Source organism: Uranotaenia lowii, chromosome 2 (assembly GCF_029784155.1).
Source record: "Uranotaenia lowii strain MFRU-FL chromosome 2, ASM2978415v1, whole genome shotgun sequence".
In the NCBI taxonomy this organism is placed as follows: Eukaryota; Metazoa; Arthropoda; class Insecta; order Diptera; family Culicidae; genus Uranotaenia; species Uranotaenia lowii.
The window spans coordinates 304,177,706-304,202,682 of record NC_073692.1 but is presented as its reverse complement, the minus strand read 5'-3'; the positions used below and the strand labels follow the sequence as shown (position 1 = coordinate 304,202,682).

Below are 24,977 nucleotides of genomic sequence, written 5' to 3'. Positions count from 1 at the left end.
TCTTTGGTTCAATTCTTGTATTAATTAGGACCCTAGAATAGACCACGGATAAAGGCGCTTTTAGTCAGGCGCTCCCAATATTTTAACCTAACCTGAAACCTTCAAAAGATCTACAGCGAATATCTATTTTGTCGAATTTTGTTCATTAATTTGAATGTCATTATATTACGTGATAATTTTAGGTTCCAGATGCTTCCGGATCGAAATTGTAATCGGATGATCTAAATGATGAGTTCTTAAAATTATTTAAGAAAAATTCAATCCAACTTATATGATCTATTTCCCTTTCTATGAAAATAAGGTATACAGTTCAAATACATTAAAATGATAAATGTTCTTAGATTCAAAACATTTATTGAAAGAAATTCCGAGGGTAACCCGATTAACTATTGATATGTCATCTGAATAAACTATGCAAGCTGCTTCATTTGAAAAAAAGTTATATTTACAAGAACAAGAACACCCACAAATCAGACTCTACTCCAATAATGAAATTCTTTGGAGGTGGAATTATCGGCATAAGATTCTATGCCGGACCGGCATTAACAAGCTTTCTAATAACTGGAATTGTCTTTCCATCGCAACCGCATTGCATATGTTTGAAAGAAACCAAATAAAACATATCTTGTATCCTATCACAAGACAAAGCAGGATGGAAACAAGGTTTCCTGGATAACTATTCGGTACATCCCTAGACATAAACATGAAAACAAATCTACAGCGATCATAGCTTTAAGTATCCTAAGCACAGATACTTTTAATTCAGGTATTATGTCAAACGGCATTATACCACAGAGAAATTATACCACGTCATAGGAATTTTTACTCAGTTCGCTGACAACTTGCGCCGGACGCGGTCAGTTTTTCGAAATGATAAATGGCCGGGCTTCGACCAGACCGAACTGAGCGTCATGAGAAAATTTAAAAACAACCGAAATTGAATCTCTTACAATCCCTATTCTAGATCGAAAAAACGAGTATGTTTGACTGGAATGAATTTCTCGGATTAAAAACAATCGATGTGAGTTCATAAACATCAAGGATTCAGCCTCTTGATGAAAATAATTGCACATAAAGTTCGAATGCCTCGAATAAATGCTGATGGCGTTCAGTTCGGTTTGGTCGAATCCCGATCAAATGTTCTTTGATTTTAAAAACAAGTTGAAAGAAATTACAAAGCTATCTCGAGTTACGTGCAGCTCCTCGTATAATGACATGTCATCTAAATAAACTTAGCTTGCTGCTGCACTTGGGACTTAAAAAGTTATATTTACAAGGAGAAATATATACTAGAAATGAGAATTTTGTTGATTTGAAGATTTGACCCTCAAATAAACAGTATGAGTAAACAATATGAAATTATAAAAAAGTATTAGGAAGGTACAAGAGTTTCTTACCGTATACCCCATGATTTGGAATTATTTTCTTGGTCTCCCCGCAGCCTTTTTATTAGCCGCTGTTGATTTGTCCTTGTTAGCTTTGTTTTGCAGCAAGGGATGTACGTCTAGAAAATAACATGATTCATTTTTTTTATTTTTTTTTTAAATTATTGATAACTTACCTTCAACAGGCGCATTATCCAGCGCAATATCGTACGAGTTGGCTTTCCTTTTCTTAGATGATGGTTCGTTTTCCTTCATCGAATCATGACTCGTGTTATTATAACCGGAAACTAACGTATCCGAGTTATCCTGCGAGCCCCAGCCGTCTTCCGGATCCTCCACTTCCGGAGCAATGGGTAGAAACTGCAGTGCATTTTCGTCTTCGTTTTCTTCGTCAGACGAACAAAATGCTGCAATTGGCTCTGCCGAAACGACATCCACCTCGACTTCCTCGTCTTGCTTGGATTCGGCAGCCAAGTCAACCGATTTGTCCTCATCGGTAATGTCGAATTCCGATTCTCGTTCCTCATAGTCGACGTTCTCATCTAATTCTTTAAAATCGGGAGCAAAGGCAGACCAGTTTTCCACCTGATTTTGGGCCCAGATCGAGACCAAACCGGAACTGATACTGGCAATGATCGGTCGAACCGGATGCCAAACCACGTCTAGCAGCAATTCACCCTTGGTTCCGTGAAGAATCTTCACCAGATTACCGATCGATTTCTCCCAAACGTACAGCGCATGTTGACGAGCACTTCCGGCACAGATGTATTCGCCATCTCCCGAAAAGCAACACTTCTTCCAGGTTGTCCTGCGCAAAAAAACATGGTCCATTATTAAAATTTTCGGTCAAAATAATACCAAGTTTACTTGTTAACCAAATCCTGCAACTTCTGAATTGGTTCGGGTTCACCGTCTTTCCCACAAGTTACGACCTCTTTTGAATCGTAAACCCTTATGACGCGATCCGACGTATTAACAAGAAAAGCTCTATGGGAGAAAAGTTTAATCGATAGTAAATTACAGAAGACTGTTTAAAATCATACTCAATACATACTCTCCTCGCCGCGCAAATTCTATACTCTTGACTGCGGTGGCACTCGAGGTTCCCACAGCTATCTTGAAACTGGCAACTATTTCCAATGTATTGGCGTTCAATACTAAGATTTTACCCTTTGCATTACCAGAATAGATGTGATCTCCACGTCTATCGAAAGAAGCTACGATGTTCAAATCGCCCTATAAATGAAATCAAAGGAATTTATTATTTAATTTTTGTGCCAACAATCCAAAATCCACTTACATCGCTATCCACCGGTAGACATTGATGTTTTCCGCCAATATCCACCAGGACGGCGGCGTATCGCATCGGGCAAACTAGAAATTTGTTATCATTTCTCGGATGAAACTGGACTTTGAGAATCGGCGATGGAAATCGATACTTGTGCTCGCAGTCACCACTGACCACGTCCCAAATGCACACATTATTGTCGGTCGAAGCCGACAGCAGCTTGTGCCCGTTGCGGGACCAACACAGGCTACAAACCGGATGAACGTGGGCGGAAATGATCTTCGCAATCCCCCTGGTTAGGAAATCCCATAGCACTATACGACCGTCATTGCAGCCAACGGCTAAAAGAGTTCCGTATTTGTTAAAGGCACACGTCACGGCCAGGGATATACAGTCTAGTGATCCATCGAATTCTTCCGGGTAGTTCTGGCCGAACGATTCTTTACAGTGAAACAAATAGTGCTATTAGTAAGTGAAATCAATTTTAGTTTGGAAAATTTTCAAATCTACTTACCTAACAGTTGAAGGTTCATGGTTTATCCGGTGTATTTCAGGTTTTATTATATTAAATTCAAAATTAAATGTAAAAATGCACCGCGGACACGGAAATAAGCCGAAAATTTTACCAAACTCACTGATGTAAACACAAACAACAACAAAAATCTGACAACCGGCACGGAAACAAAAATAGGATTCGGTCAAACTGGTAGGAAAGACGCATGCTATAAAAACTAAAACAGATCCGATCCATGGTTGAAGTCTCAAGTTAAATTTTTTTTTTCAATAAATAATCAAATTTGAATTAAATTTTATTCAAAATCGTTTTCCTGAAAAAAATCTGCTGTTGAACAACGATCTTTGTTTTCTCCACTCATGCAAGCAGAAAGCAACATATTTTACATCACATTTACGAAATAGACTTACAATTTGTATCATAACTCTTCTTTTAGCTTTCATCATTCCAAAAATAGGAAAGAAAAATCTTGTTGATCAATGTTTATACCTAAACGCAAAAATAATATTAAAAAGTGAGATGATTTCTTTTCATAAGATAATATTTTAAATCCTTATAAAATTGACTATATTTTATATTATTGTTATGCAGTTTTTCAATAATGTTTCTAACAAACACATTATAAACATAGTTTAACATGCATGTTCATTTTAACTGTTTTATTTTATCAAAATGAAGATCAGAAACCTGAAACTTGGTATTTGAACCAGAACAAAATTGATTTTGATACAAAAAAATTATTTCATTGAAACAAACTTATATTTATTTGAAACAATGTATTATAAGTTTGATTAAAAATAATATTTTTTGAAACTAAGGATATTATTGAACTTCTAGAACCATTGAATTACAAAATTTGTTTTAATTTCAAAGGGGATAAATTCTTTGAAGTAAACGAAAACGGATTAGAAATATAAAGGAATTTTTATTTGTCCCAGAATCAATGAATTTTTTCTTTGTTTGGCGACTAAACAAAGAAAAATTCCTTTGTCTTATTTTTTTCGCATGCAGCGTGATACTACCACAACTTGGTTCGGAAAAACAAAAAAGTTAAGCAGTTTGTATTAAAAATTTGCAGCTCAAAAGTGAAACAAACTGCGCAGCGATCATTTTGGAGAGTTTTTTCTGAACCAAACATTAGTATGGTGAAGCATTATTGGGCAATGTAGTAGGTTAATATAAATTCAAAACAGTGAACGATATTCACTGAAACGTTTATGATAAATTTGGTTTTTAAAATTCCTTGCAAAGTTCGAAAAACGAAAAACTACCTTTAAATTGTCAGAGAGGTCGGAAACAATAATTCATTGAACAGGACTCACAAAATACGATTTCAACCGATATAGCTCAAGCTCCCTGGGGTATCGATGAGGGAGCGACACGTTTTTCTTATAAGAATATTTGTAAATATTCGTTTCTGTAATAAATCGTTTCTCTTTATGGCTCTCTTCCTGCGATTCCTGAGAGGCTGACTCAGAAGCCGATGCTATCTCGTTTTCTTCCATGCAAATAAAGCGACCCGAGAAGAGCGCATCCGATACCAGTCTTCGTCGTCATTTCAATCGGTAAAGTATCGTTTCTTGTTGCACTTGAGTGAGGCTCTGTGTAAAGTTTAATATCTTGCATGAGATTTTAATGGTGGATTATTAAGTTTTTTCGTAATTATTTCATCATAAGTTTTTGGAATTCCTTAATATCTTCAAGAAAATTAGATTGAACGAATCTCAACGGTAAGTTACATGGAAAGGCGCAAACGGCGTACAATCCGGAAATTGGATTTGGTTTGTCTATAAAAGGTACCAATTTTACGTTTTTCTATTTTTAGTGCTTTTGACCTTTGGATCCATTTGTGCTAAAAAATAAAAAACGAAAATGAGTTTGGTTTGGAGTTTAATCGCATCTTTCCTGTACGTCGAGATCGTTATCGTGCTACTGCTGGTACTTCCGGTGGCCAGCCCTCAACGATGGCAACGATTCTTCAAGAGCCGCTTCCTGGCTATGTTGAGCCGGCAGGCCCAGACCTATTTCTATCTGTTGCTGTTTGTGCTAGTCCTGTTTCTGCTGGAGGCCATCCGGGAGATGCGCAAATATTCGCACAGCGGTGAGTTAGGTATCTGAAGTCCCCTTTTATTTTAACAACTGCAAGGTGCTGGCAATTGTGATTTGGGTTGATGCGGCTTGTTGTGGTAGACATAGAAGTTTGGTGCAGTCTTTGGGCATGCCTAGGTCAAGGTTTAGATTGTATGTAAGAACCACGTCATGATTTTGAAACATCGCTAGATCACTTTCCGCATGATCGGAATAACTTTGTTAACAATTTCACAAGGTAACATCAAACGATGAGTCATCATGGTAATTTGGCTATCTTCGAATTTTCATCTAATATTACTGAAAAAAAGAACTGTAGATGAAAGATTGATAAGGATTATTATTGTTATATTAGATAAGGAAGTTTGAAGATACATACAGATTAAATTCATATGATGTTTTCTTAGAAGAGAAGGTTTAACGTTATCAGCATAACTCTTAAAGAAACGATGGTTTCGCCATGTGCATACAAGTAAACAAATTTTTGCATGACATACCTTACTCATTATAGACTATCTGTACTAATACCACTTAATATTAGCCGCGGATTTTAACAATGAATTTTTACATAAAAAATGTCATGTTGACGAAATCACATTTTTCTGCTTTATTAACCTATAACAAATAACATAATTTTTAGAAGAATGGCAATCGTGTAGAACATGTCACTTAACAGAATTCTTATTAACATTCTAAAAGAAAAGTCAGTTACCGTCATAATGTTAATATTTAGGAAAATAAATTATGAAAAATAGTAGATAAATTATCATTAAATGGTTTAGGTTTAAACAGCTATTAAGGTTTTTAAACAATTCTAAGGATCAACGATTTTGTCCATTTTTCATATTTCCTTCCGTTTCTTTTCTACAGTTTATCATATCATTGAGTTAATGCTAACATTTTCTATTTTTTTTTAAATTTTCAACAGATCACGGCGCTGAACATCTGAACGTTGGTCTGCAAAACAGTCTCCGTTTGTTCCGTGCCCAGCGTAACTTCTATATCTCCGGCTTCGCAATCTTCCTGTCCCTTGTAATCCGCCGTTTGATTTCGCTCATCACAACCCAGGCTCAGCTGCTGGCTCAATCGGAGGCTTCCATGAAGCAGGCCCAAAGTGCTACCGCTGCTGCCCGCAGTCTGTTGACCCAGAAGAAGGATGACGAAACCAAGCCATCGGCTCCTTCAGCCGATGAAGTTGCTGTAAGTCCCGGACTGATTGTGGTCCCGTTTCATAACTGTGAACTTTTGCTCCATTTTATCCACTTTTCAACTATCTTATCTTCAGGTTGACGATTTGAAGAAACGCATCAGCGAACTGGAAACCGAGCTGGCCCGGGAACGCAAAGATAAGGAAGCGATGAAATCTCAATCGGAAAGCTTGAACCGCGAATACGATCGGCTTACGGAGGAGTTCAGCAAACTGCAGAAGCGAGTAACGATTACCAGCAACGATAAGAGCGATTAAATGGTCAATCAAAACCCCGACCTATCATCTATCCACGTTCTGTTTATGGTAATGAGGTGGCGTTTATTAGCACTCTGAATTTTAACAGCGATACGAGGATGGTAGCATCTCGTAATTGTTTGTTCCCCTGAATATATTAGTAAGACATGTTCGTTTTTTGGTGAATTGTACTTGAATTCTGGTATCTAGAGCTTATCTCGAATCGATTATCAATGGTAGCGCGATTTCGATGACAAAGGACTGTTCAGAAAAGACTCTTTCAAAAAAATTAAATCAATTCAAAGATTACTTATGGTAATTTAGTGGAGCTAATTCACACACATAAAATGCAGGATGCTCCAATTTTTTCCTTAACCATTACATCGTCATTTCTATTTAAACTGTTATAAACCTGTAAATCTAAGGAATGGATAATAAACTTGAAATTGAATTTCTAAGATTGTAAATATTTTCGTCCGAACTCGATAAATCTTAAAATTAGATAACTTTACGAATTCAACATTTAAACTTAGATTTATTTACAACTATGTTTATTAGGCCTTTTACTTTGACAAAGTTTAAATATGCCGAGTGTATCCATAAATTTAACTCTTAACTATATAGGTTAGTAGGGGAGGGGGCCGTAATAGTCGCGGCGACTCAACGGTTAGAAAAATTTACTAAGGAAGGGGAAAAGGGTAACAAAGGGGTCGTATTCGAAAACAGTTTCCATTGGGGTCCGGTGGTGGCCTTCTGTTGCTGTTGTTACGATTGCAACGAGGTTTGGCGGAGATATCCATTTTGCTGGCCAGCCTTACTTCCGGTATTGTCGAACCCGTTGGATGATAGGGGTATCTCTAACAAATAGACAAAAGAAACGTTAAATAAGGTAAACACACAAAAGAAACGTGGACAGGAAGACTAAACGACCACATCAGAGAGCTTAAGATATTTGTAAATTGGGAACAAATATCCAAAATCTAAGTTTGCCAAAATGTCTCGAATAGGAACACCAGGTAGTCTACCTCGGGCCCTAAGGGTATCCAGTAGCCAAGCCCTCGTTTGACCATACAATTCACACGTCCATACAACATGATCGATGTCGTGGTAGCCATCCCCACAAACGCAAACATTGGTTGCAGCGAGATTAATACGAAACAAGTGCGCGTCAAGCCGGCAGTGATTTGACATGAGCCGAGAAATCACGCGAATGAAGTCGCGACTTAAGTTAAAATGCTTGAACCATGCCTTCGTCGGAACCTTAGGGATAATCGTATGGAGCCAACGTCCCTTTGTGCCATTGTCCCAGGTAGACTGCCAAGCGTTAATCGCTCAAGTGCGAGGTATTGAAAAATATTCATTGTAAGTTATTATCCTCTCAAAGATTTCACCTTGTAACGCGCCCACCTTAGCCAATGAGTCCGCCTTCTCATTGCCTTGTATAAGACAATGAGACGGGATCCAAGCTAAGGTAATCCTATACGAATTTTCGATCAGAGCGCCCAATATCCCAGAAATTTCCAGCAAAAAATGGGAAGAGCGCTTCATCAGTTTCATCGATCGAATCGCCTCAACGGAGCTGAGACTATCCGAATAGATGAAATAGTGGTCTACGGGCAGTGTGCGAATGTGTTCCAAGGTACAGTAAATAGCGGCTAGCTCAGCAGTGTAAACGGAGCATGGCTCTCGAAGCTTGAACGAAGCTTCAAAGCCCTCATTATACACTGCGAAGCCAGTCGCGTTGTCGATTCTAGAACCATCAGTAAAGAACATTTTTATAGGATCAATTTCACGTACTTTTGAAGCAAAGATTGAAGGAATGATGTTGGGTCGGACGTGATCTGGAATTCCACGGATGTCGGCGGTCATGGATAGATCGAATTTTATCAAGGAACTGCTAATCGGGTAAAAGTGACTCGTGTCCGAATTTAATAAAGAAGGATTTATTTCTAATTGACTAAAAGTTTTATAATTATTTACATATGTTACTTGCGGATTAATATTCATAAGCCTTTCCAAATTTTCTATCACCAAAGGATTCATAGTTTCACTTCGAATTAGGAAACGTAGCGATAAATCGAGGAACCGATTTTTCAACGGCATTACACCCGCCAGTACTTCGAGACACATCGTATGTGTCGATTGCATACAACCCATGGCAATACGCAAACAACGATACTGTATTCGTTCTAGTTTAATCAAGTGGGTTTGCGCGGCGGACCCGAAGCAAAAGCTTCCGTATTCTATGACCGACAGTATCGTTGTTTGGTATAACCTGATGAGGTCCTGTGGATGAGCACCCCACCAGGTTCCAGTAATCGTTCGAAGAAAATTGATCCTCTTTTGGCATTTTTGTGTCAAGTACGTAATATGTTTTCCCCAGAGGCATTTAGAGTCGAACCAGACACCCAAATATTTAAAACTAAGAGATTGAGTTAGAGTTCTACCCATCATAAGGAGCTCTATTTGAGGAGGGGAATGTTTCCTTGAAAAAACTACTAACTCGGTTTTACTAGGCGAAAACTCGATACCTAGATTCCTGGCCCAATGTGATAAGTTATTAAGAGTTTCTTGTAACGGAGGTTTAATTTGAGTGCCTGTTTTACCTGTGATATGAACAACACAGTCATCCGCAAGCTGTCTTAGCGTGCAATTTTGTGCCATACAAGCATCGATTTCTCGGACATAAAAGTTGTATAGCAGGGGGCTTAAACATGAGCCTTGGGGTAGACCCATGTAACTAATTCGTTTAACATTGGTTTCTCCATGACTAAAATTCATGATTTTTTCAGACAACAGGTTATATAAAAAATTGTTCAATATTGGTGAAAGTCCGCAAGAGTTAAGATTACTAGATAGCACTTCTATGGACACCGAATCGAATGCCCCTTTGATGTCCAGAAATACTGCCCCCATCTGCTCTTTTTGGGCAAACGCCAATTGAATGTCTGATGAAAGTAATGCTAGACAGTTGTTCGTACCCTTGCCTCTACGGAAACCAAATTGTGTACTTGACAACAGATTGTTTGATTCAACCCATTTATCCAGCCGAAAGAGAATCATTTTTTCGAGCAATTTCCGGAGACACGAGAGCATTGCAATCGGCCTATACGAATTGTAATCAGAAGCTGGTTTTCCCGGTTTTTGGATGGCGATAACTTTCACTTGTCTCCAGTCATGCCGAACAAAGTTCTGTTCCAAACACTTATTGAATAAATTCAATAAACGTTTTTTAGCGGAATCTGGCAGATTCTTCAACAAGTTGAATTTGATTCTGTCCAGTCCGGGAGCTGAATTGTTGCAGGACCAGAGCGCAAGTGAAAGTTCGACCATCGAGAATTTATCCTCGGTTTCGGAACTATTCTCTGTATCCCGGTATATTTTCAGAGCTGGTGCTGCGTCCGGGCAGACCTTTTTCGCGAACTTTAATAGCCATCGGCTCGAACTTTCCTCACTTTCGTTCGTGGGAGTGTGATTACGCATGTTCCGTGCTGTTTGCCAAAGTGTGCGCAGAGACGTTTCTCGAGATAACCCATCAACAAATCGCCTCCAATACCCACGTTTCTTGGCCCTGATCAAGTTCTTGAACTTGCGTTCCAAAGCCAAGTAACGTTGGAACTTCTCTGGCAATCCGGTTCTGCGAAACTCGACAAACGCCTTGCGCTTTTCATTTCCCGCGCGAGAACACTCACCGTCCCACCACGGAGTAGGAGGTCTTTTCAGGATCGTCGAGTTTTCGTTTCGTCTGACCTGTGCCCCGATTGCACAGTCCACAACCGTCCCGGACATGAAACAATACTCTGCCTCCGGAGGCAGTTCGTCCGTTGAGTTGATGGCGTCGCCAACACTCGATGCATACTTTTTCCAATCTATATCCTTTGTGAGGTCATAAGGAATATTGATTTCTTCGGGTGGACTACGACCACTGTTAATAGAAATATGGATAGGCAAATGATCGCTTCCCTGAGGGTCTTGAATTACCTTCCACGTACAATCCAAGCTCAGAGAGGAAGAAGCTAAAGAAAGGTCTAAAATACTATGCTGTGATTGGGATCCATTAATTCGAGTCACTTCCCCATTGTTTAAGAAAGTCATGTTGAAGTCGTCGCACAGCTCATAAATAATGTTAGCACGATCATCATCACGTGAGCTACCCCAGCCCACGCCATGGGAGTTAAAATCTCCCAGAACTAGCCGGGGTTCTGGGAGAAGTGAAATAATATTCGCCAATTGGTTCCGGCTCACGCTTGAAGATGGCGGAATATAAACCGATGCTAGACAAAGGTCTTGACCTTTAATTCTAGCTTGGCAACTAACGACTTCAATACCTAGAGATGGCTGTAGTGGAATACGATAGAAAGAGTGGCATTTCTTGATCCCCAAAAGAACGCCACCCCCTCTTTGACCATCACGATCCAGGCGAATTATGTTGTGGCTATGGAAGGTGAAATCTACGTTTGGAGAGAGCCAAGTTTCGCATAAGGCGAACACATCACAATTCAAATTGTGTACCAATATTTTAAGTGGGTCTAATTTTGGTAAAATACTTCTGCAGTTCCATTGCAATACAGAAACAATTTCTCTCCCCTCATTGGATGAATTAGCCATCGAAAGAAATTGCTTCTGCGATGAGGGTCATAGTGAGAGCTTTCTTTTTCAAGAATTCTCTCAAAAGGGGTACAAAAATATTGATCATAGTCCTCCATCCTGCTGGTACACTGAAAAAGTCCAGGATGAACGCAACAATTTCCGAGAATTTCATCTTACCATCAGCCGAAAAGCTGGGAAAACCATTCGACGATGGATCAGATGCAGTTTCTCTGGGAATTGTTGCATTCCTGTTAGCTACTGCTGGGCCTGAATTCTGAAGGAAAGCCTGGGGTTTTGACTTCCCAGAAAGTGGAGGGAAGTCCTTCGGGGACGGATTAAAACCCGGAGGACTCTGAATAGGAGGGGCAGAATTACTATTTCCACTTTGAGGATTTCTTTTAATTTTAATTTTGCTGGCAGCTAATCCGGTTTGTGTTTTAGTAATGCGTTTCCTTTTTGGAGCCTGTGAAACATTATTTTTTAAAAATGGCCCAGTTGATGTTCCTTCACATGGATCCTCCCCTTCGGGTTCAAAGTCACTTTGAAGGTCAAACTGGTTCTCTGAGACAATTGGCAAAGACTTCAGAACCATGTCTCTGTAGGACATTTTTACACGATTTTTCAAAGAAGTCTTGATTTTTTCCCGGCGCGATATGTACTTCGGACACGCCGAGAGAGCATGAGAGGCTTCACCAGTGCAATACAAGCACCTGCTTGCTGCTTGTATTGTACACGAAGCTTCCTCATGCTTCTCCCCGCACTTAGAGCAGCGTGCCTGATTGCAGCAGTAGGCGGCCGTATTATCCAACTGCTTGCACTTCTGGCAGAACATGACCGAAGGCACATAAAGTCTCACAGGTAGACGAACCTTCCCGATCGCAACGTACTCAGGAAGTGCAGTGCCGGAAAAGGTAACCCGAAAAGAGTTCGACAGGGAAAACTTCCGTTCTTTCCCCTCGCCAGATGCTGACTTTAGTTGACGCGCATCCAACACCTTGACCGTTGGAAGAGCAGGATCCTTGAATCGGCCAACCCCTGATTCCATTAGGTCATCGACGGTCAAACCCTCTTCGGTTACCACTCCGTCGATTTCCACGTTTGATGGCTGCCGACTATCGGGGTATAGCCTTTTGTTCTGTTCTGCAGGAGGCTGATGCACACTTGATGATAATATCACAAAGAAATAATATCACTTCACTGCATTGATTTCTTTCCTGGTAACGGCATTTAAAACCGAATATCTCGGGACACTTCTGCAGCAACGGTGGGTGATGACGTCCGAACAACTCAATAATTACTTCTCACTACCTATTCTGATCTTAGCGACGGGGAGTAAAATAACTAACACGACCGCTTGCGTCGACCGATGCGAGACGAATCATTTAAACTTAGATTTTGATACAAGAAATCTAACAAGTGGTGGAGACAGTTAAAGGGTCGGCCCATCGTCTGATCCTAAACATCGTAAATGTGATAGAGGGAATGCATATTGAATTTGAGTTCTACAATACGCAGCCTTCAATTGGTCACGGATGTTTCATGAAGTACCACCAACGATTTGGAAACGTAGCCTCGACTTATATCCGACTTGCGGTGACACGAAGATGTGGTTTTCAACTGATGAAGATTCGTGCTTTAGGGCAGTATTCAGTCGAGATCAAGGCTAGAGTTCGGTGTTCATTTTACAAACCTAGTTCGGTAAGTTTTAGTAAACCATTAGAATAGCCCTTCTTTTGGCGGATAACCGGTAATCGGATTACCGAAATTCGTATGTTTCGAGTTCGGTAACTGTAAAGTGCTGAGCGAGCTGTAAAGTCTTTTTCTGAAAGTAACGACGTTACGTAAACCTTCATCTTATGTTTAAAAAAAAATTCTCAAAAACTATTCCAAACAGTTAGAATAATGTGAACATTAAAAGAATATTTTTCACTTTTTTCATACATTATCTGGTTGTACTCCATTTCCTCAAAAACGTTTGCCCAGAATGAAAAATGTCCGGAATTCAATCACCAGAAAAACACTTTCCCAGATTTTTTTTCCTCACACGAATGATTCTCCTGAAATTTATTCGCAGAATGAACCGTTTACCAGAAAAATTTTCACCACCATTTCTCAATTTTTTTTTGGAAAGTTGACGTAATATGACACATTTTTGGATTTTTAGATTGTCAAAATACGAAAAATGGAATTTTTGACGAATTTTCAAAGCTGACTGTTTTCAGAACCTTTTGTCAAATTATCAGATTTTTCAAGAATTTAATCCAATTTTCCATTGGATTTTGAGTATTTATATTAACGCAAGATTTCCGCAGTAGTCCGCAATAAATTGATATTCACCAGAAAGATTATCAGGGTTGCTAGCGAACCGGGAAAACCGAGACAAAACCGGGAATTTCAGCATCTCACCGCGGAAACTGTCATGTTTGAATTTTTTTCACGGAATTTCTAAAATATTTTTAATTTGTTTTTATTTACATAGTATTCCGTCTCACGACGTAACTTGACGAACATAATTCCTAAAATTTACTCGGTCCTCGTGGTTCATCCTTCGCATCCACACTCCGTTCTCCTGTACGCCGACTAAGATGGTTCTTAATACTCGTTGCTCGAATACTCCAAGTGTACGCAGGTCCTCCTCGAGCAATATCCATGTCTCATGCCCGTAGAGAACAACCGTTCTAATGAGCGTCATATACAGGTTACACTTCGTGCGAGGGCTAAGTCTTCTCGACCACAGTTGCTTGTGGAGTCCATAGTAGGCACGACTTCCGCTGATAATTCGCCTCCGGATCTCACGGCAGGTGTCATTGTCTGCGGTCACCAATGAGCCGAGATAGACAAAGTCTTCGACTGTCTCCAGCTTGTCGCCGTCGATCGTGACCTTGTTATTACTGGACAGGCGGGTTCGGTCGGTCTCGGATCCGCAGGCCAGCATGTACTTCGTCTTGGACGTATTAATTATCAACCCAATCCTTCCTGCTTCGCGTTTCAGTTTGCGGTAGATCTCCTCCACAGCAGCAGATGATCTGCCGACTATATCAATGTCATCGGCAAAGCAGATAAGTTGACTGGATCTGTTGAAAATCGTCCCCGCATTTCGCACACCGCTCGTCGAATAACACCTTCTAGCGCCACGTTGAACATCATGCAGGATAGACCTTCACCAAATATAATAATAGTATGAATATTCCTCACTCCCCGGAAACTTGAAGGACACATGAAACGCGCCTCCATGTGAGGAAAGTTCTTACGAACACGAATAAATGCTATCGAGAAGACCTAAGTTGCCTTAGACTAAATTTCGAAAGCTTCTGGCGAAAACTGTTAAGCTCATTATCACCAAAACTTTGTGTCCCGATCTGACAATTATACTAAATACAACACAAGTATGTCCACTATTTTTTTTTGCATAATATCTTTCATGATAAGTAAGTTGACCTCGTTAATAAATTTTATACTCAAAATATGATTTTGGTTTATCGGTTCAACGTGTTTTGGAGTTTTCAAAAAATCAGATGTGCCTAAATGAAAAGTATTAAAAAGAACTCATCCTACACGAAGATTTTTTTTCCTTTACCAATTTATTCATTTTTAGAGAAATGCTGATTTCCATTTACCAAACGTGCTCCAGATAATAATAATAATAACGATGATGTGGTCATCAATAAATCTCAAATCATATTGTAGAGTAGATTTTAAGATCAATTTACTTAGTAAATTGTTGCCTTTTTATGATTTCTTTTATGAAATATTCAGTATTGTCCAAAAAGTGAAATTTCCATAAATGATTGTTCCAATTCAAATGACATTAGAATCTCAAATTGTAGATTTATTAGCATACCCCGTCAGTCGGGACCTTTTTTCCATTCGGCAGAAAACAACACAAATTGAGAACCATAGCAACATACTTTGCTACACTAAGAAAAGTTGGAGTAGGCTGAAATTCCTATGTTGAAAATAAAACATAAACAAAATTTCCTGCGTGGTCATAGAAATGCAAGTTCAAATACGAACTTTTGTAGTTAAGACGCGAACCCACGGTTGATGGAAAGAATGATCAGAGTTTTCTCAGTACCTCAATGCTTGAAATTTCCTTCTAGTAAGAACTTTCTCCAGGAGGTGGTGCTGATATACATGTCCTTGCTGAAGTATATGAAGCATGCTGAGAGTTACCAATGTTGATTATAATATGTTTGCCTTCACCTTGTCGAAGCCCCCTGCGCGATTTGAATGAACTCGACAATTCACCCGAGATCCGCACACAGCACTGCGTTCCATCCATCGTCGCCTTGATTAGTCTGATCAGCTTCCCGGAAAAGCCGTTCTCGTCCATGATTTTCCATAGCTCGTTACGGTCGATCGTGTCGTATGCGGCTTTGAAGTCGATGAATAGATGGTGCGTAGGGACTTGGTGTTCACGGCATTTTTGGAGGATTTGCCGTAATGTGAATATCTGATCCGTCGTAGACCGTCCTTCCATGAAGTCGGCCTGTTGACTTCCCACGAATCTGTTTGCTTGTGGCGTTAGGCGGCGGAGTAGGATTCGGGACAACACTTTGTAGGCGGCATTGAGGACAGTGATCGCTCGGTAGTTCTCATAGTCCAATTTGTCGCCCTTCTTGTAGATGCGGCATATTACCCCCTGCTTTCACTCTTCCGGTAGCTTTTTATGTCCCAGATCCGGACTATCAACCGGTGTAGGCAATCGGCCAACTTGTCCGGGCCCATTTTGATGAGTTCAGATGCGATGCCATCCTTCCCAGCCGACTTATTTCTATTCAGCTGGCGAATGGCTTCCTTAACTTCACTCATCGCTGGGAGTGGCTGCTCTACGTTACCTCACGATTGTCCGTCAGGATGCCCCCGTCCTTATCCCGGCACATTTCGGCTTGCGGCACGAAGCCTTTGCGGGATGCGTTGAGTTTCTGATAGAACTTTCGTGTTTCTTGGGAACGATGCAGCTGCTCCAGCTCCTTGAGCTCCTCCTCCTTCAGGCGGCGCTTTTTCTCCTGGAAAATTCGGACTCGCTGCCTCTTCCGCTGTCGGTGATTTTCCACATTTCGACGGGTGCCTTTTTGCACTACTGCCGCCTGCGCGGCATTCTCTTCGTCCATCACCCTCCTACACTCCTCGTCGAACCAGTCGTTCCGTCGAGTTCGCTCCACATAACCGATGACGTTCTCCGCAGCACTGTTGATGGTTGTCTTGATGGTATCCCAACAGTCCTCGAGAGGGGCTTCGTCAAGCTCGCCCTCTGCCGGCAGTGCTGCTTCGACCGATTGCGCGTAGGTTGCTTCAGTTGGGCGATATTTAACCGGGCGGGCGCCGGTTTCGTGTGTTGTTCACTACGGAGAGTTTTGGGCGCATCTTCACCATCACCAGATAGTGATCTGACTCAATGTTGGCGCCTCGACAGGATCTGACGTCGATGATGTCCGAGAAGTGCCGGCTGTCAATCAAAACGTGGTCGATCTGTGATTGCGTTTGGTACGGTGATCTCCAGGTGTACTTGTGTGGGAGGCGGTGCTGGAAAAAGGTACTACGTACGGCCATTCGTTTGAAGGCGGCGAAATCAATTAGTCTTAGGCCGTTTTCGCTGGTCAGCTGGTGCGCACTGAACCTTCCAATTGTCGGTTTGAATTCCTCCTCCTGGCCGACCTGAGCATTACAATCACCGACGACGATCTTGATATCATATTTTGGGCAACGGTCGTATTCACGCTCCAGCTGCGCGTAAAATTCGTCTTTGTCGTCACCGGTACTTCCGAGGTGAGGGCTGTGCACGTTGATGATGCTGATGTTGAAAAACCGGCCCTTGATTCTCAACCGGCACATTCGTGAGTTGATCGGCCACCACCCGATGACACGCTTTTGCATCTTTCCCATCACTATAAAAGCTGTTCCAAGCTCGTGTGTGTTGCCGCAGCTCTGGTAGATGGCACGACCATCTGGATACGTTCGTACCGTGGAGCCCTTCCAGCATACCTCCTGCAGCGCTACGTTGTCGAATTTGCGGCTCTTCAATTCGTTGGAGAGCACGTGGGTACTGCCCACAAAATTTAGAGATCGGCAGTTCCATGTTCCAAGTTTCCAATCGCTAGTCCCTTTTCGTCGCGTGGGTCTTTGCCGATTTCCATCCGAAATTTGTTGTTCGTTGTTCGTTGCTTATGTTTTTTTGTAGTCACAGGCTCGCAAGGCCCGCAGCTAACCCCACTATCTCGCAGGAGGACCGTCGTGATGTTGCTGTTTTGGGTCCCGAAAACCACCAGGACGTTGTTGCACTCCGCACGCCGCCCCTGACCAGGGTTGTCAGATGGTTTTTCAAAAAATCTGTATCGGCCTCATGAAAAAATCTGTGTTTATCTGTATTTGAACTTAAAACAACAAAAACTTCTTCTATTATTGTTTTCTATGTTAGCTTATCCCTTAATATGCAAGTTGGAAATCAGTTTTAATGGTTTAAACGTATTTATTATTCAAAAAATGACAATTGATTTCATTAATTGAACTTAAACTAGAGTGATAAAATGTTAGTTGTAAGTTTTTTTTTGTTAGATATGAAAATTTTTACTAAAGGTCAAAACTCACACCAGATGAAAAAATGCAAAATCAAATAGTTATTGAAATAATTATGAATGTAATTCTGAATTCGGAATCTCATTTCTGTTTACTAAGTTTCCTCATCCTTATTTCTAAAAATCTTAAAATTTAAAAATGTACCTATATTTAAGTAAATTCAATTAATGAAAGTTAATTACACAATTATTATTGAAAAATTTTAATCTGATTCAAATTGATCAGATTTTCATATAGCCAATAATAAACCTACATGAATACGTACAACAGATTTCAAAACTTTCTGTTATCTTTCATACATCATTCATATATCTTGCTTAGATATTTTACTTCTAGAAACACAACGCGTTAAAAAATTAAATAATACCTATCTATTTCTGACATCATTCAAAAAAGTGTATGAGAGTTTGAAATTGAAGATAAGTTTTTCCCGAACCTTGCCGAAGTCCACAAAACGTTTTGACTGATGCCTCAAGAAATACGAAAGATTGTATTATGTTCATTAAATTTAGGTCAAAATATCCCTTTTTTGTTGAATTGGAAACTTTTTTAATATCTTTGTCATGTAGGTAGTTTTGCCAGCGGATAAATTAACTAAATGAATTTTTTAACCTATTTTTAACAATTACATCTGAAAAAGAGCTTATATTGCTTGAAATTTTCTGCTATGTATTCTGCAGTTCCAAGACAATTAGGAGAATTTCCATGTGAATTTTGGGTCATTTTCACTTTTTTTTTTATGGAAAGGGTCTCTTTTAGTGTAAACTTTTGAATAAAAACACAACAAGTACCTATATTTTGTTCTAAAGTTATAAGAAATTTTCATCAAGGTTGGTATTTATACGCAAGAATGTCACACTAGAGAATATTTTATAAAAAGTGCAAGTTTTATCAAAAAAGTCTCTTAAGATGAGTTTAAACTTTCGAATATAATGATATTCACCGAAAAGAAAACTAAAATAGAGGGTGGAGGAGGAGCGAATAGCCTTGATGATTCAATTAGAAAAAAATTCACCAACACTTTCGCGTAAGCACTACTTATAAGATTGATAGTCTACTATACAATTTTATAAACAAAGAGGAACGCAAAAGTGTTACACGAAGCATTTTTTCCGTTTGATGTAGGAAATGTAATTTTTTCAGAAGAAAACATCGTTTTATAATTAACTTGAACAGATGTCTACGAATAAAACTGTCGGTGAATTTTTAGTCTGAGAGAAATAGGAAATGTAGCGGAAATGTTATCGATAAAAATTTTAAATCTAATTTTTAAATCCTCACCACATTTAGGACTAACTTCGAAAAATTTCGTCTTTGAAACATCACGCATGATGTTGCACTTAGAAAAATAACTCAAAAACTATAAATACCTATAACAATTTTACAATATTCTGCAATATAAAACTCGACACGTTAAGATAAAAATATGAAATGTAATTTTTTTTTTCTTTATTTGAGAGGTTTTCAGCCACAGGCTGGTTCGCCTGTAGATGGGAATGTAATATTTACTTCAGTGATTGTGGAGATGTAACACGTTTAATTTCAAGTTCTGCTGCTGATAAAAATGTATTATTGAGTTAATTTCAAATCAGTGCATGGATCGTAAAAACAAATCCTTTTTGTTATCGTAATGAAATATCGAAACAAAATTTCGAGAATTTTTTCCTGTATTTATGAACTAAAACTCGTTTCAATATGTGGACTGGCTTAAAAAAATTATCTGCATGTCGTATCTATCTATATATATATATATAAAAAGCAATTTCTGTGGGTTTGTTTGTTTGTTTGTTTGTTTGTTTGTTTGTTTGTTTGTTTGTTTGTTTGTTTGTTTGTTTGTTTGTTTGTTTGTTTGTTTGTTTGTTTGTTTGTTTGTTTGTTTGTTTGTTTGTTTGTTTGTTTGTTTGTTTGTTTGTTTGTTTGTTTGTTTGTTTGTTTGTTTGTTTGTTTGTTTGTTTGTTTGTTTGTTTGTTTGTTTGTTTGTTTGTTTGTTTGTTTGTTTGTTTGTTTGTTTGTTTGTTTGTTTGTTTGTTTGTTTGTTTGTTTGTTTGTTTGTTTGTTTGTTTGTTTGTTTGTTTGTTTGTTTGTTTGTTTGTTTGTTTGTTTGTTTGTTTGTTTGTTTGTTTGTTTGTTTGTTTGTTTGTTTGTTTGTTTGTTTGTTTGTTTGTTTGTTTGTTTGTTTGTTTGTTTGTTTGTTTGTTTGTTTGTTTGTTTGTTTGTTTGTTTGTTTGTTTGTTTGTTTGTTTGTTTGTTTGTTTGTTTGTTTGTTTGTTTGTTTGTTTGTTTGTTTGTTTGTTTGTTTGTTTGTTTGTTTGTTTGTTTGTTTGTTTGTTTGTTTGTTTGTTTGTTTGTTTGTTTGTTTGTTTGTTTGTTTGTTTGTTTGTTTGTTTGTTTGTTTGTTTGTTTGTTTGTTTGTTTGTTTGTTTGTTTGTTTGTTTGTTTGTTTGTTTGTTTGTTTGTTTGTTTGTTTGTTTGTTTGTTTGTTTGTTTGTTTGTTTGTTTGTTTGTTTGTTTGTTTGTTTGTTTGTTTGTTTGTTTGTTTGTTTGTTTGTTTGTTTGTTTGTTTGTTTGTTTGTTTGTTTGTTTGTTTGTTTGTTTGTTTGTTTGTTTGTTTGTTTGTTTGTTTGTTTGTTTGTTTGTTTGTTTGTTTGTTTGTTTGTTTGTTTGTTTGTTTGTTTGTTTGTTTGTTTGTTTGTTTGTTTGTTTGTTTGTTTGTTTGTTTGTTTGTTTGTTTGTTTGTTTGTTTGTTTGTTTGTTTGTTTGTTTGTTTGTTTGTTTGTTTGTTTGTTTGTTTGTTTGTTTGTTTGTTTGTTTGTTTGTTTGTTTGTTTGTTTGTTTGTTTGTTTGTTTGTTTGTTTGTTTGTTTGTTTGTTTGTTTGTTTGTTTGTTTGTTTGTTTGTTTGTTTGTTTGTTTGTTTGTTTGTTTGTTTGTTTGTTTGTTTGTTTGTTTGTTTGTTTGTTTGTTTGTTTGTTTGTTTGTTTGTTTGTTTGTTTGTTTGTTTGTTTGTTTGTTTGTTTGTTTGTTTGTTTGTTTGTTTGTTTGTTTGTTTGTTTGTTTGTTTGTTTGTTTGTCCTCTATAGACTCAGCCGTCTTAAGAGCTAGAGAGCTGAAATTTGGCATAGATGCTCATTAGGACCAGGAATGATGAAAAATGTTCTCAGATTATCGGATGACCCCTTTAGAAGGGGGTCGTCCATACAAGACAAATATTGTTTTCACGTTATTGGCGTTATTTTTCATCGGATTGTGATGAAAATGTGCACTTGGGGGTTTTGAGAGATGAGAAATTGATTTCAGGTATTAAATTTTGGGTCAGGGTCGGCAAAAGGGGTCGTCCATATAAATTTTTCAATATTTTTGTTATATTGACGTTATTATACATCGGATTGAGATAAAAATTTGCGTCCGGTTATTTTTGAGGACGGGCAGCCAATTGCTGGTTTTAAATTTTGCATAAGGGGCCAGGCAAAGGGGTCATCCATATTAACTGTTCTCTATTTTTGCGATATTGACGTTATTATTCGTCGGATTCAGATGAAATTTGGTACACGAGAGTTTTGAATGACGTGCAATCGATTTCAGATATCAAATTTAGCGCAAGGGGCCGGCAAAGGGATCGTCCATATTAACTTTTCGTTATGTTACATCGGATTGAGATGAAAATGTGTACATATAAATTATTAAAAATGAACAATTGATAACAATTATCCAATTTTGGATCAGGAGTCGGCCAAAGGGGCTGTCCATATTAACTATCCACTTTTGCGATATTTTCGTTATTATGCAATGGATTGATTTGAAAATTTGCACATGGGATTTTTGAGGGAAGGGCAATCGATTTCAGATATCAAAGTTAGTAAAAGAGGCCACCGAAAGGGGTTTAACTTTCTGGCAATTATTCCGTTTTTATGCAAAAATCGAGTCAAAATTTATTCACGGGGGTTGCGACGGTCAATTGATTTCTGATTTTATAATTTGAATCAAACGACAAAAAAGGAGGTATTTCATATTAACTGTTAATTTTGTTTGCAATTATTACATGAATGCATTTCGCATCGAGACGAAAATTCATATACGGTTTTTTTTTTATTTGGCACGGTCATTTGATTCTTGATTTCAAATTAAGTAGCAAACGACAGAAAAAGTTGTCATACATATTACGTGTTCAACATTTTTGCAATTCTTAACAATGGACTCGGAAATGCATCTGGAAAACGCTTTGCAATTGACATTCATTCAAACTATTCATAACATATTCTAAGTTGAAAGCGAAACGGAGTTCGTATGGGATCAGCTAGTAAGAAATAAATTTGTTTTAAAATTCTGAATTGCACTCCTACTTTTTTCAGTTAATGAGTTTTAAATTGAAAAACTGACGATGCAAACCTAATTGAATCTAAAATTAGAATTTTCTATATAATTCTCATTCTATTTTCTAATTAAAACTCTCTGAAAGTGATAATCTTAAATACCACCCTACTTTATAGATTTCAAACTAAAGGAGAAGAGATTAAGGAAATTTAGATTTTAAAATTTGTGTACTCTATTTGGGGGGCTATCATTCGCCTTTAAAACAATTAAGTTAGTCTGTAGAGAAAATGAGTCTATTAAAACTCCTACTAACCTAGAAAAAATGATAAGTACATGGTTATAGTAGTCACAAAATCTTACTTGTAGAAGATAAAGGTCTGGATGAATTATTTGTGCTGTTGCAAGCATTTGAGGTGTTCTGTAGTTGGAAAAAGGTTTAAAAAGATTTAACTCAGTTAGCCCATGGAAACCGGTTCATCAACAATATATTTTGAATTTTTTTTTCTAAAAAATCTGTATGAATCTGTATCAATGTTTAAAAATCTGTATAAAAATCTGTATCTGTATCTTATCTGTATTGACGTTGAAAAATCTGTATAATACAGAAAAATCTGTATATATGACACCGCTGCCCCTGACATGGAGAACAGACGCGTACGAAGCCCCCTGACTCAGTCTGCATGCGACTAAAGCATCCACCGGGGTTGGGTACCCGATCTCCGCTAAGGTTTGCTCGCACCCCAGCTAGCACCACGGGGAGGTAGAGAATCGGAATTGCAGACAAGAGGTGATATGACCACTACCCGAAGGTTGGGTGTATGGGGTTTCGAGTAGCACATTGTCTACCGTTCGCTAGCCAAACACTAGTAAAACATTTACCAATTAAAACAATAATATACAGTAGAAAAATGAATCAAAATTCGTTGTGCCACTTTTGAAGCATTTGCTACCTCTGTTCAAATTTTTATCAAGAATCTCGGACTCTTAAAGCCACAATCCCCGAAACTAGAATATGTGTTCAAATTTTGGCTTGGTTTTTCGACTGGATGAAGAAAACAGCCTTTTTTTATATTGGAAGAAAAATTGGATAAAAGACAAATAAAAGTCTAAGATAATGGTATGAGTGTTTTCAACCAAGTCTTTTTGAATGATTTCTGGAAGAGTGGCAGCCTTTATTATTGTTTTTTTCTTAAAATTTAACAAATTAAAGCGTTCAATCATTGGATCACAGAAAACGCCAATGTTTCAATTATAATTGAACGTTCAATCTTGCAGTACTCGTTTCGTAAAGAAATGCATGTACCAGTTATTGAACAAACATCGGTTGGTGTTTGGAAATAAAAACAAACTGTTTCTTGATTGCTAGCTCAATCAAAATCGCCCCTGCAAGGCATACTATCAAGCGAAATACCCCTAAATATATGCAATGATATTCAATGTTTACGAGTTCAATAATAAGAACATTGCCTGTTCAATATTTGAATCATCGTGTTTAATCATTGGGACAAAAGTGATTTTGAATAGAAAGGCTTAAATAATAATTTTAAAAACATATTTCCGCGAAAAAATATATCGATTCGAAGCTGAGAAATAAGCTTAAGCTACGCTATCAAAATTTTATCAGAAAAACCTTTCGTTTTTATTTATTGCCAACAAATGTGTTGAATCCCAACGATGGTGTTCAATATATAGTGTTCTTACCCTACAATCTATTTAACAGTTTGGAGATGAAAAACGTCCTCAATATCATGAACTAATAAAGTTTCACTCTCGGAAGCAAAATCAGCTGCTAGTTTTTGCTATATTTTGAAAACGATGTCTTTGAGTGGAGCGCTGTTTGGTTCAAAAATGAACATCTTAAAGTATTTATACAGAATAAACTTGTTTGCTTCGATATATATGCAACTTCATCATAAAACATCAGTTTAAGTATTAATACAACTAACCTATAGGAATTTGGGATCCCATACTTAATTTTAACGAAAATATTAACAAATAATTGAAAAATATTAATTTTTCCAGTATAAAGCTCAAACCCTGTTTTGGCAATTATAGAAAAAATAGCAAACTTTGGAAAAAAATCCATTTCTTATTTTTTTCAACTTTTCGCCTATAATCTTTAACAAAAAAGCTTTAATTAATTTTTTTCATTTTATTTTTATTTTGAACCATTGTGCGATGTAAAGAATCGGGAAAAACTTAGACGGCCGTGAAAAATGATAAGAGAAATGGAGACAGTTTAGGCGTACATACGCGTAGTGTACAGGAATCTAGAAGACGGTGAATAAATGGATTAATCGGAAACTAAATAACTTATCATTTATTTGTATCCGATCTCTACAGACGGATCGAAAGTTAGAAGAAATGAAAGATGATGAAAACAAGCGAGAAGAATTTTATCTAAAAGCAGAAAGTCGATTTTCAGTCATTTTTTTTTAAATAGCAATAATGTTTAGTTGATTTAGAAATGGGACACTATGTACCATTGATAACTTAGTTCTTTGAAATCGAAAATGCTAGTCTGTACTTTTTTTTCAAAATTTATAACTAACGCCTTTCCGAGGTATTTACGATGCAATAGAAAAGAGAAAAAAAATGCACAGTTTCCTTCAAAATCCATTATTATCAAATCGAAAGCTGACGAAACCGTTGTTTATACTAAAAATTACTATGCGTAAGTGGTAAAAATGTATGAAAACACTGTCAAGAATGTCCACAAATTTCAAATCAAGTGTTGGAGTGAAGCGTTAGAGAAAAATAGCGGATTGAAACTTCTGTCAAAA

General features: G+C 37.8%; 2 protein-coding genes across 3 annotated transcripts; one reads left to right on the top strand and one right to left on the bottom strand.

Annotated features, from left to right (window-relative positions):
* Positions 1–1,250: 1,250 nt before the first annotated feature.
* Positions 1,251–3,335, bottom strand: LOC129747322 (retinoblastoma-binding protein 5 homolog). Its single transcript, XM_055741476.1, has 6 exons — positions 3,188–3,335; positions 2,686–3,113; positions 2,440–2,621; positions 2,253–2,372; positions 1,562–2,193; positions 1,251–1,504 (listed from the first exon to the last, which is right to left on the bottom strand). Exons 1-6 carry the CDS (start codon positions 3,204–3,206, stop codon positions 1,419–1,421), a joined length of 1,467 nt encoding a protein of 488 aa, XP_055597451.1. The 5' UTR covers positions 3,207–3,335; the 3' UTR covers positions 1,251–1,418.
* A 1,387-nt stretch (positions 3,336–4,722) lies between these two features.
* LOC129747326 (B-cell receptor-associated protein 31) lies at positions 4,723–7,177 on the top strand. Of its 2 annotated transcripts, none has more exons than XM_055741480.1 (4): positions 4,723–4,917; positions 5,013–5,297; positions 6,204–6,475; positions 6,561–7,177. In XM_055741480.1, exons 2-4 carry the CDS (start codon positions 5,060–5,062, stop codon positions 6,738–6,740), a joined length of 690 nt encoding a protein of 229 aa, XP_055597455.1. In that variant the 5' UTR covers positions 4,723–4,917; positions 5,013–5,059; the 3' UTR covers positions 6,741–7,177. The 2 variants fall into 2 exon arrangements, with proteins under 2 accessions (XP_055597455.1, XP_055597456.1); XM_055741481.1 differs by having other exon boundaries at positions 4,724–4,917; positions 5,013–5,288.
* Positions 7,178–24,977: the final 17,800 nt, after the last annotated feature.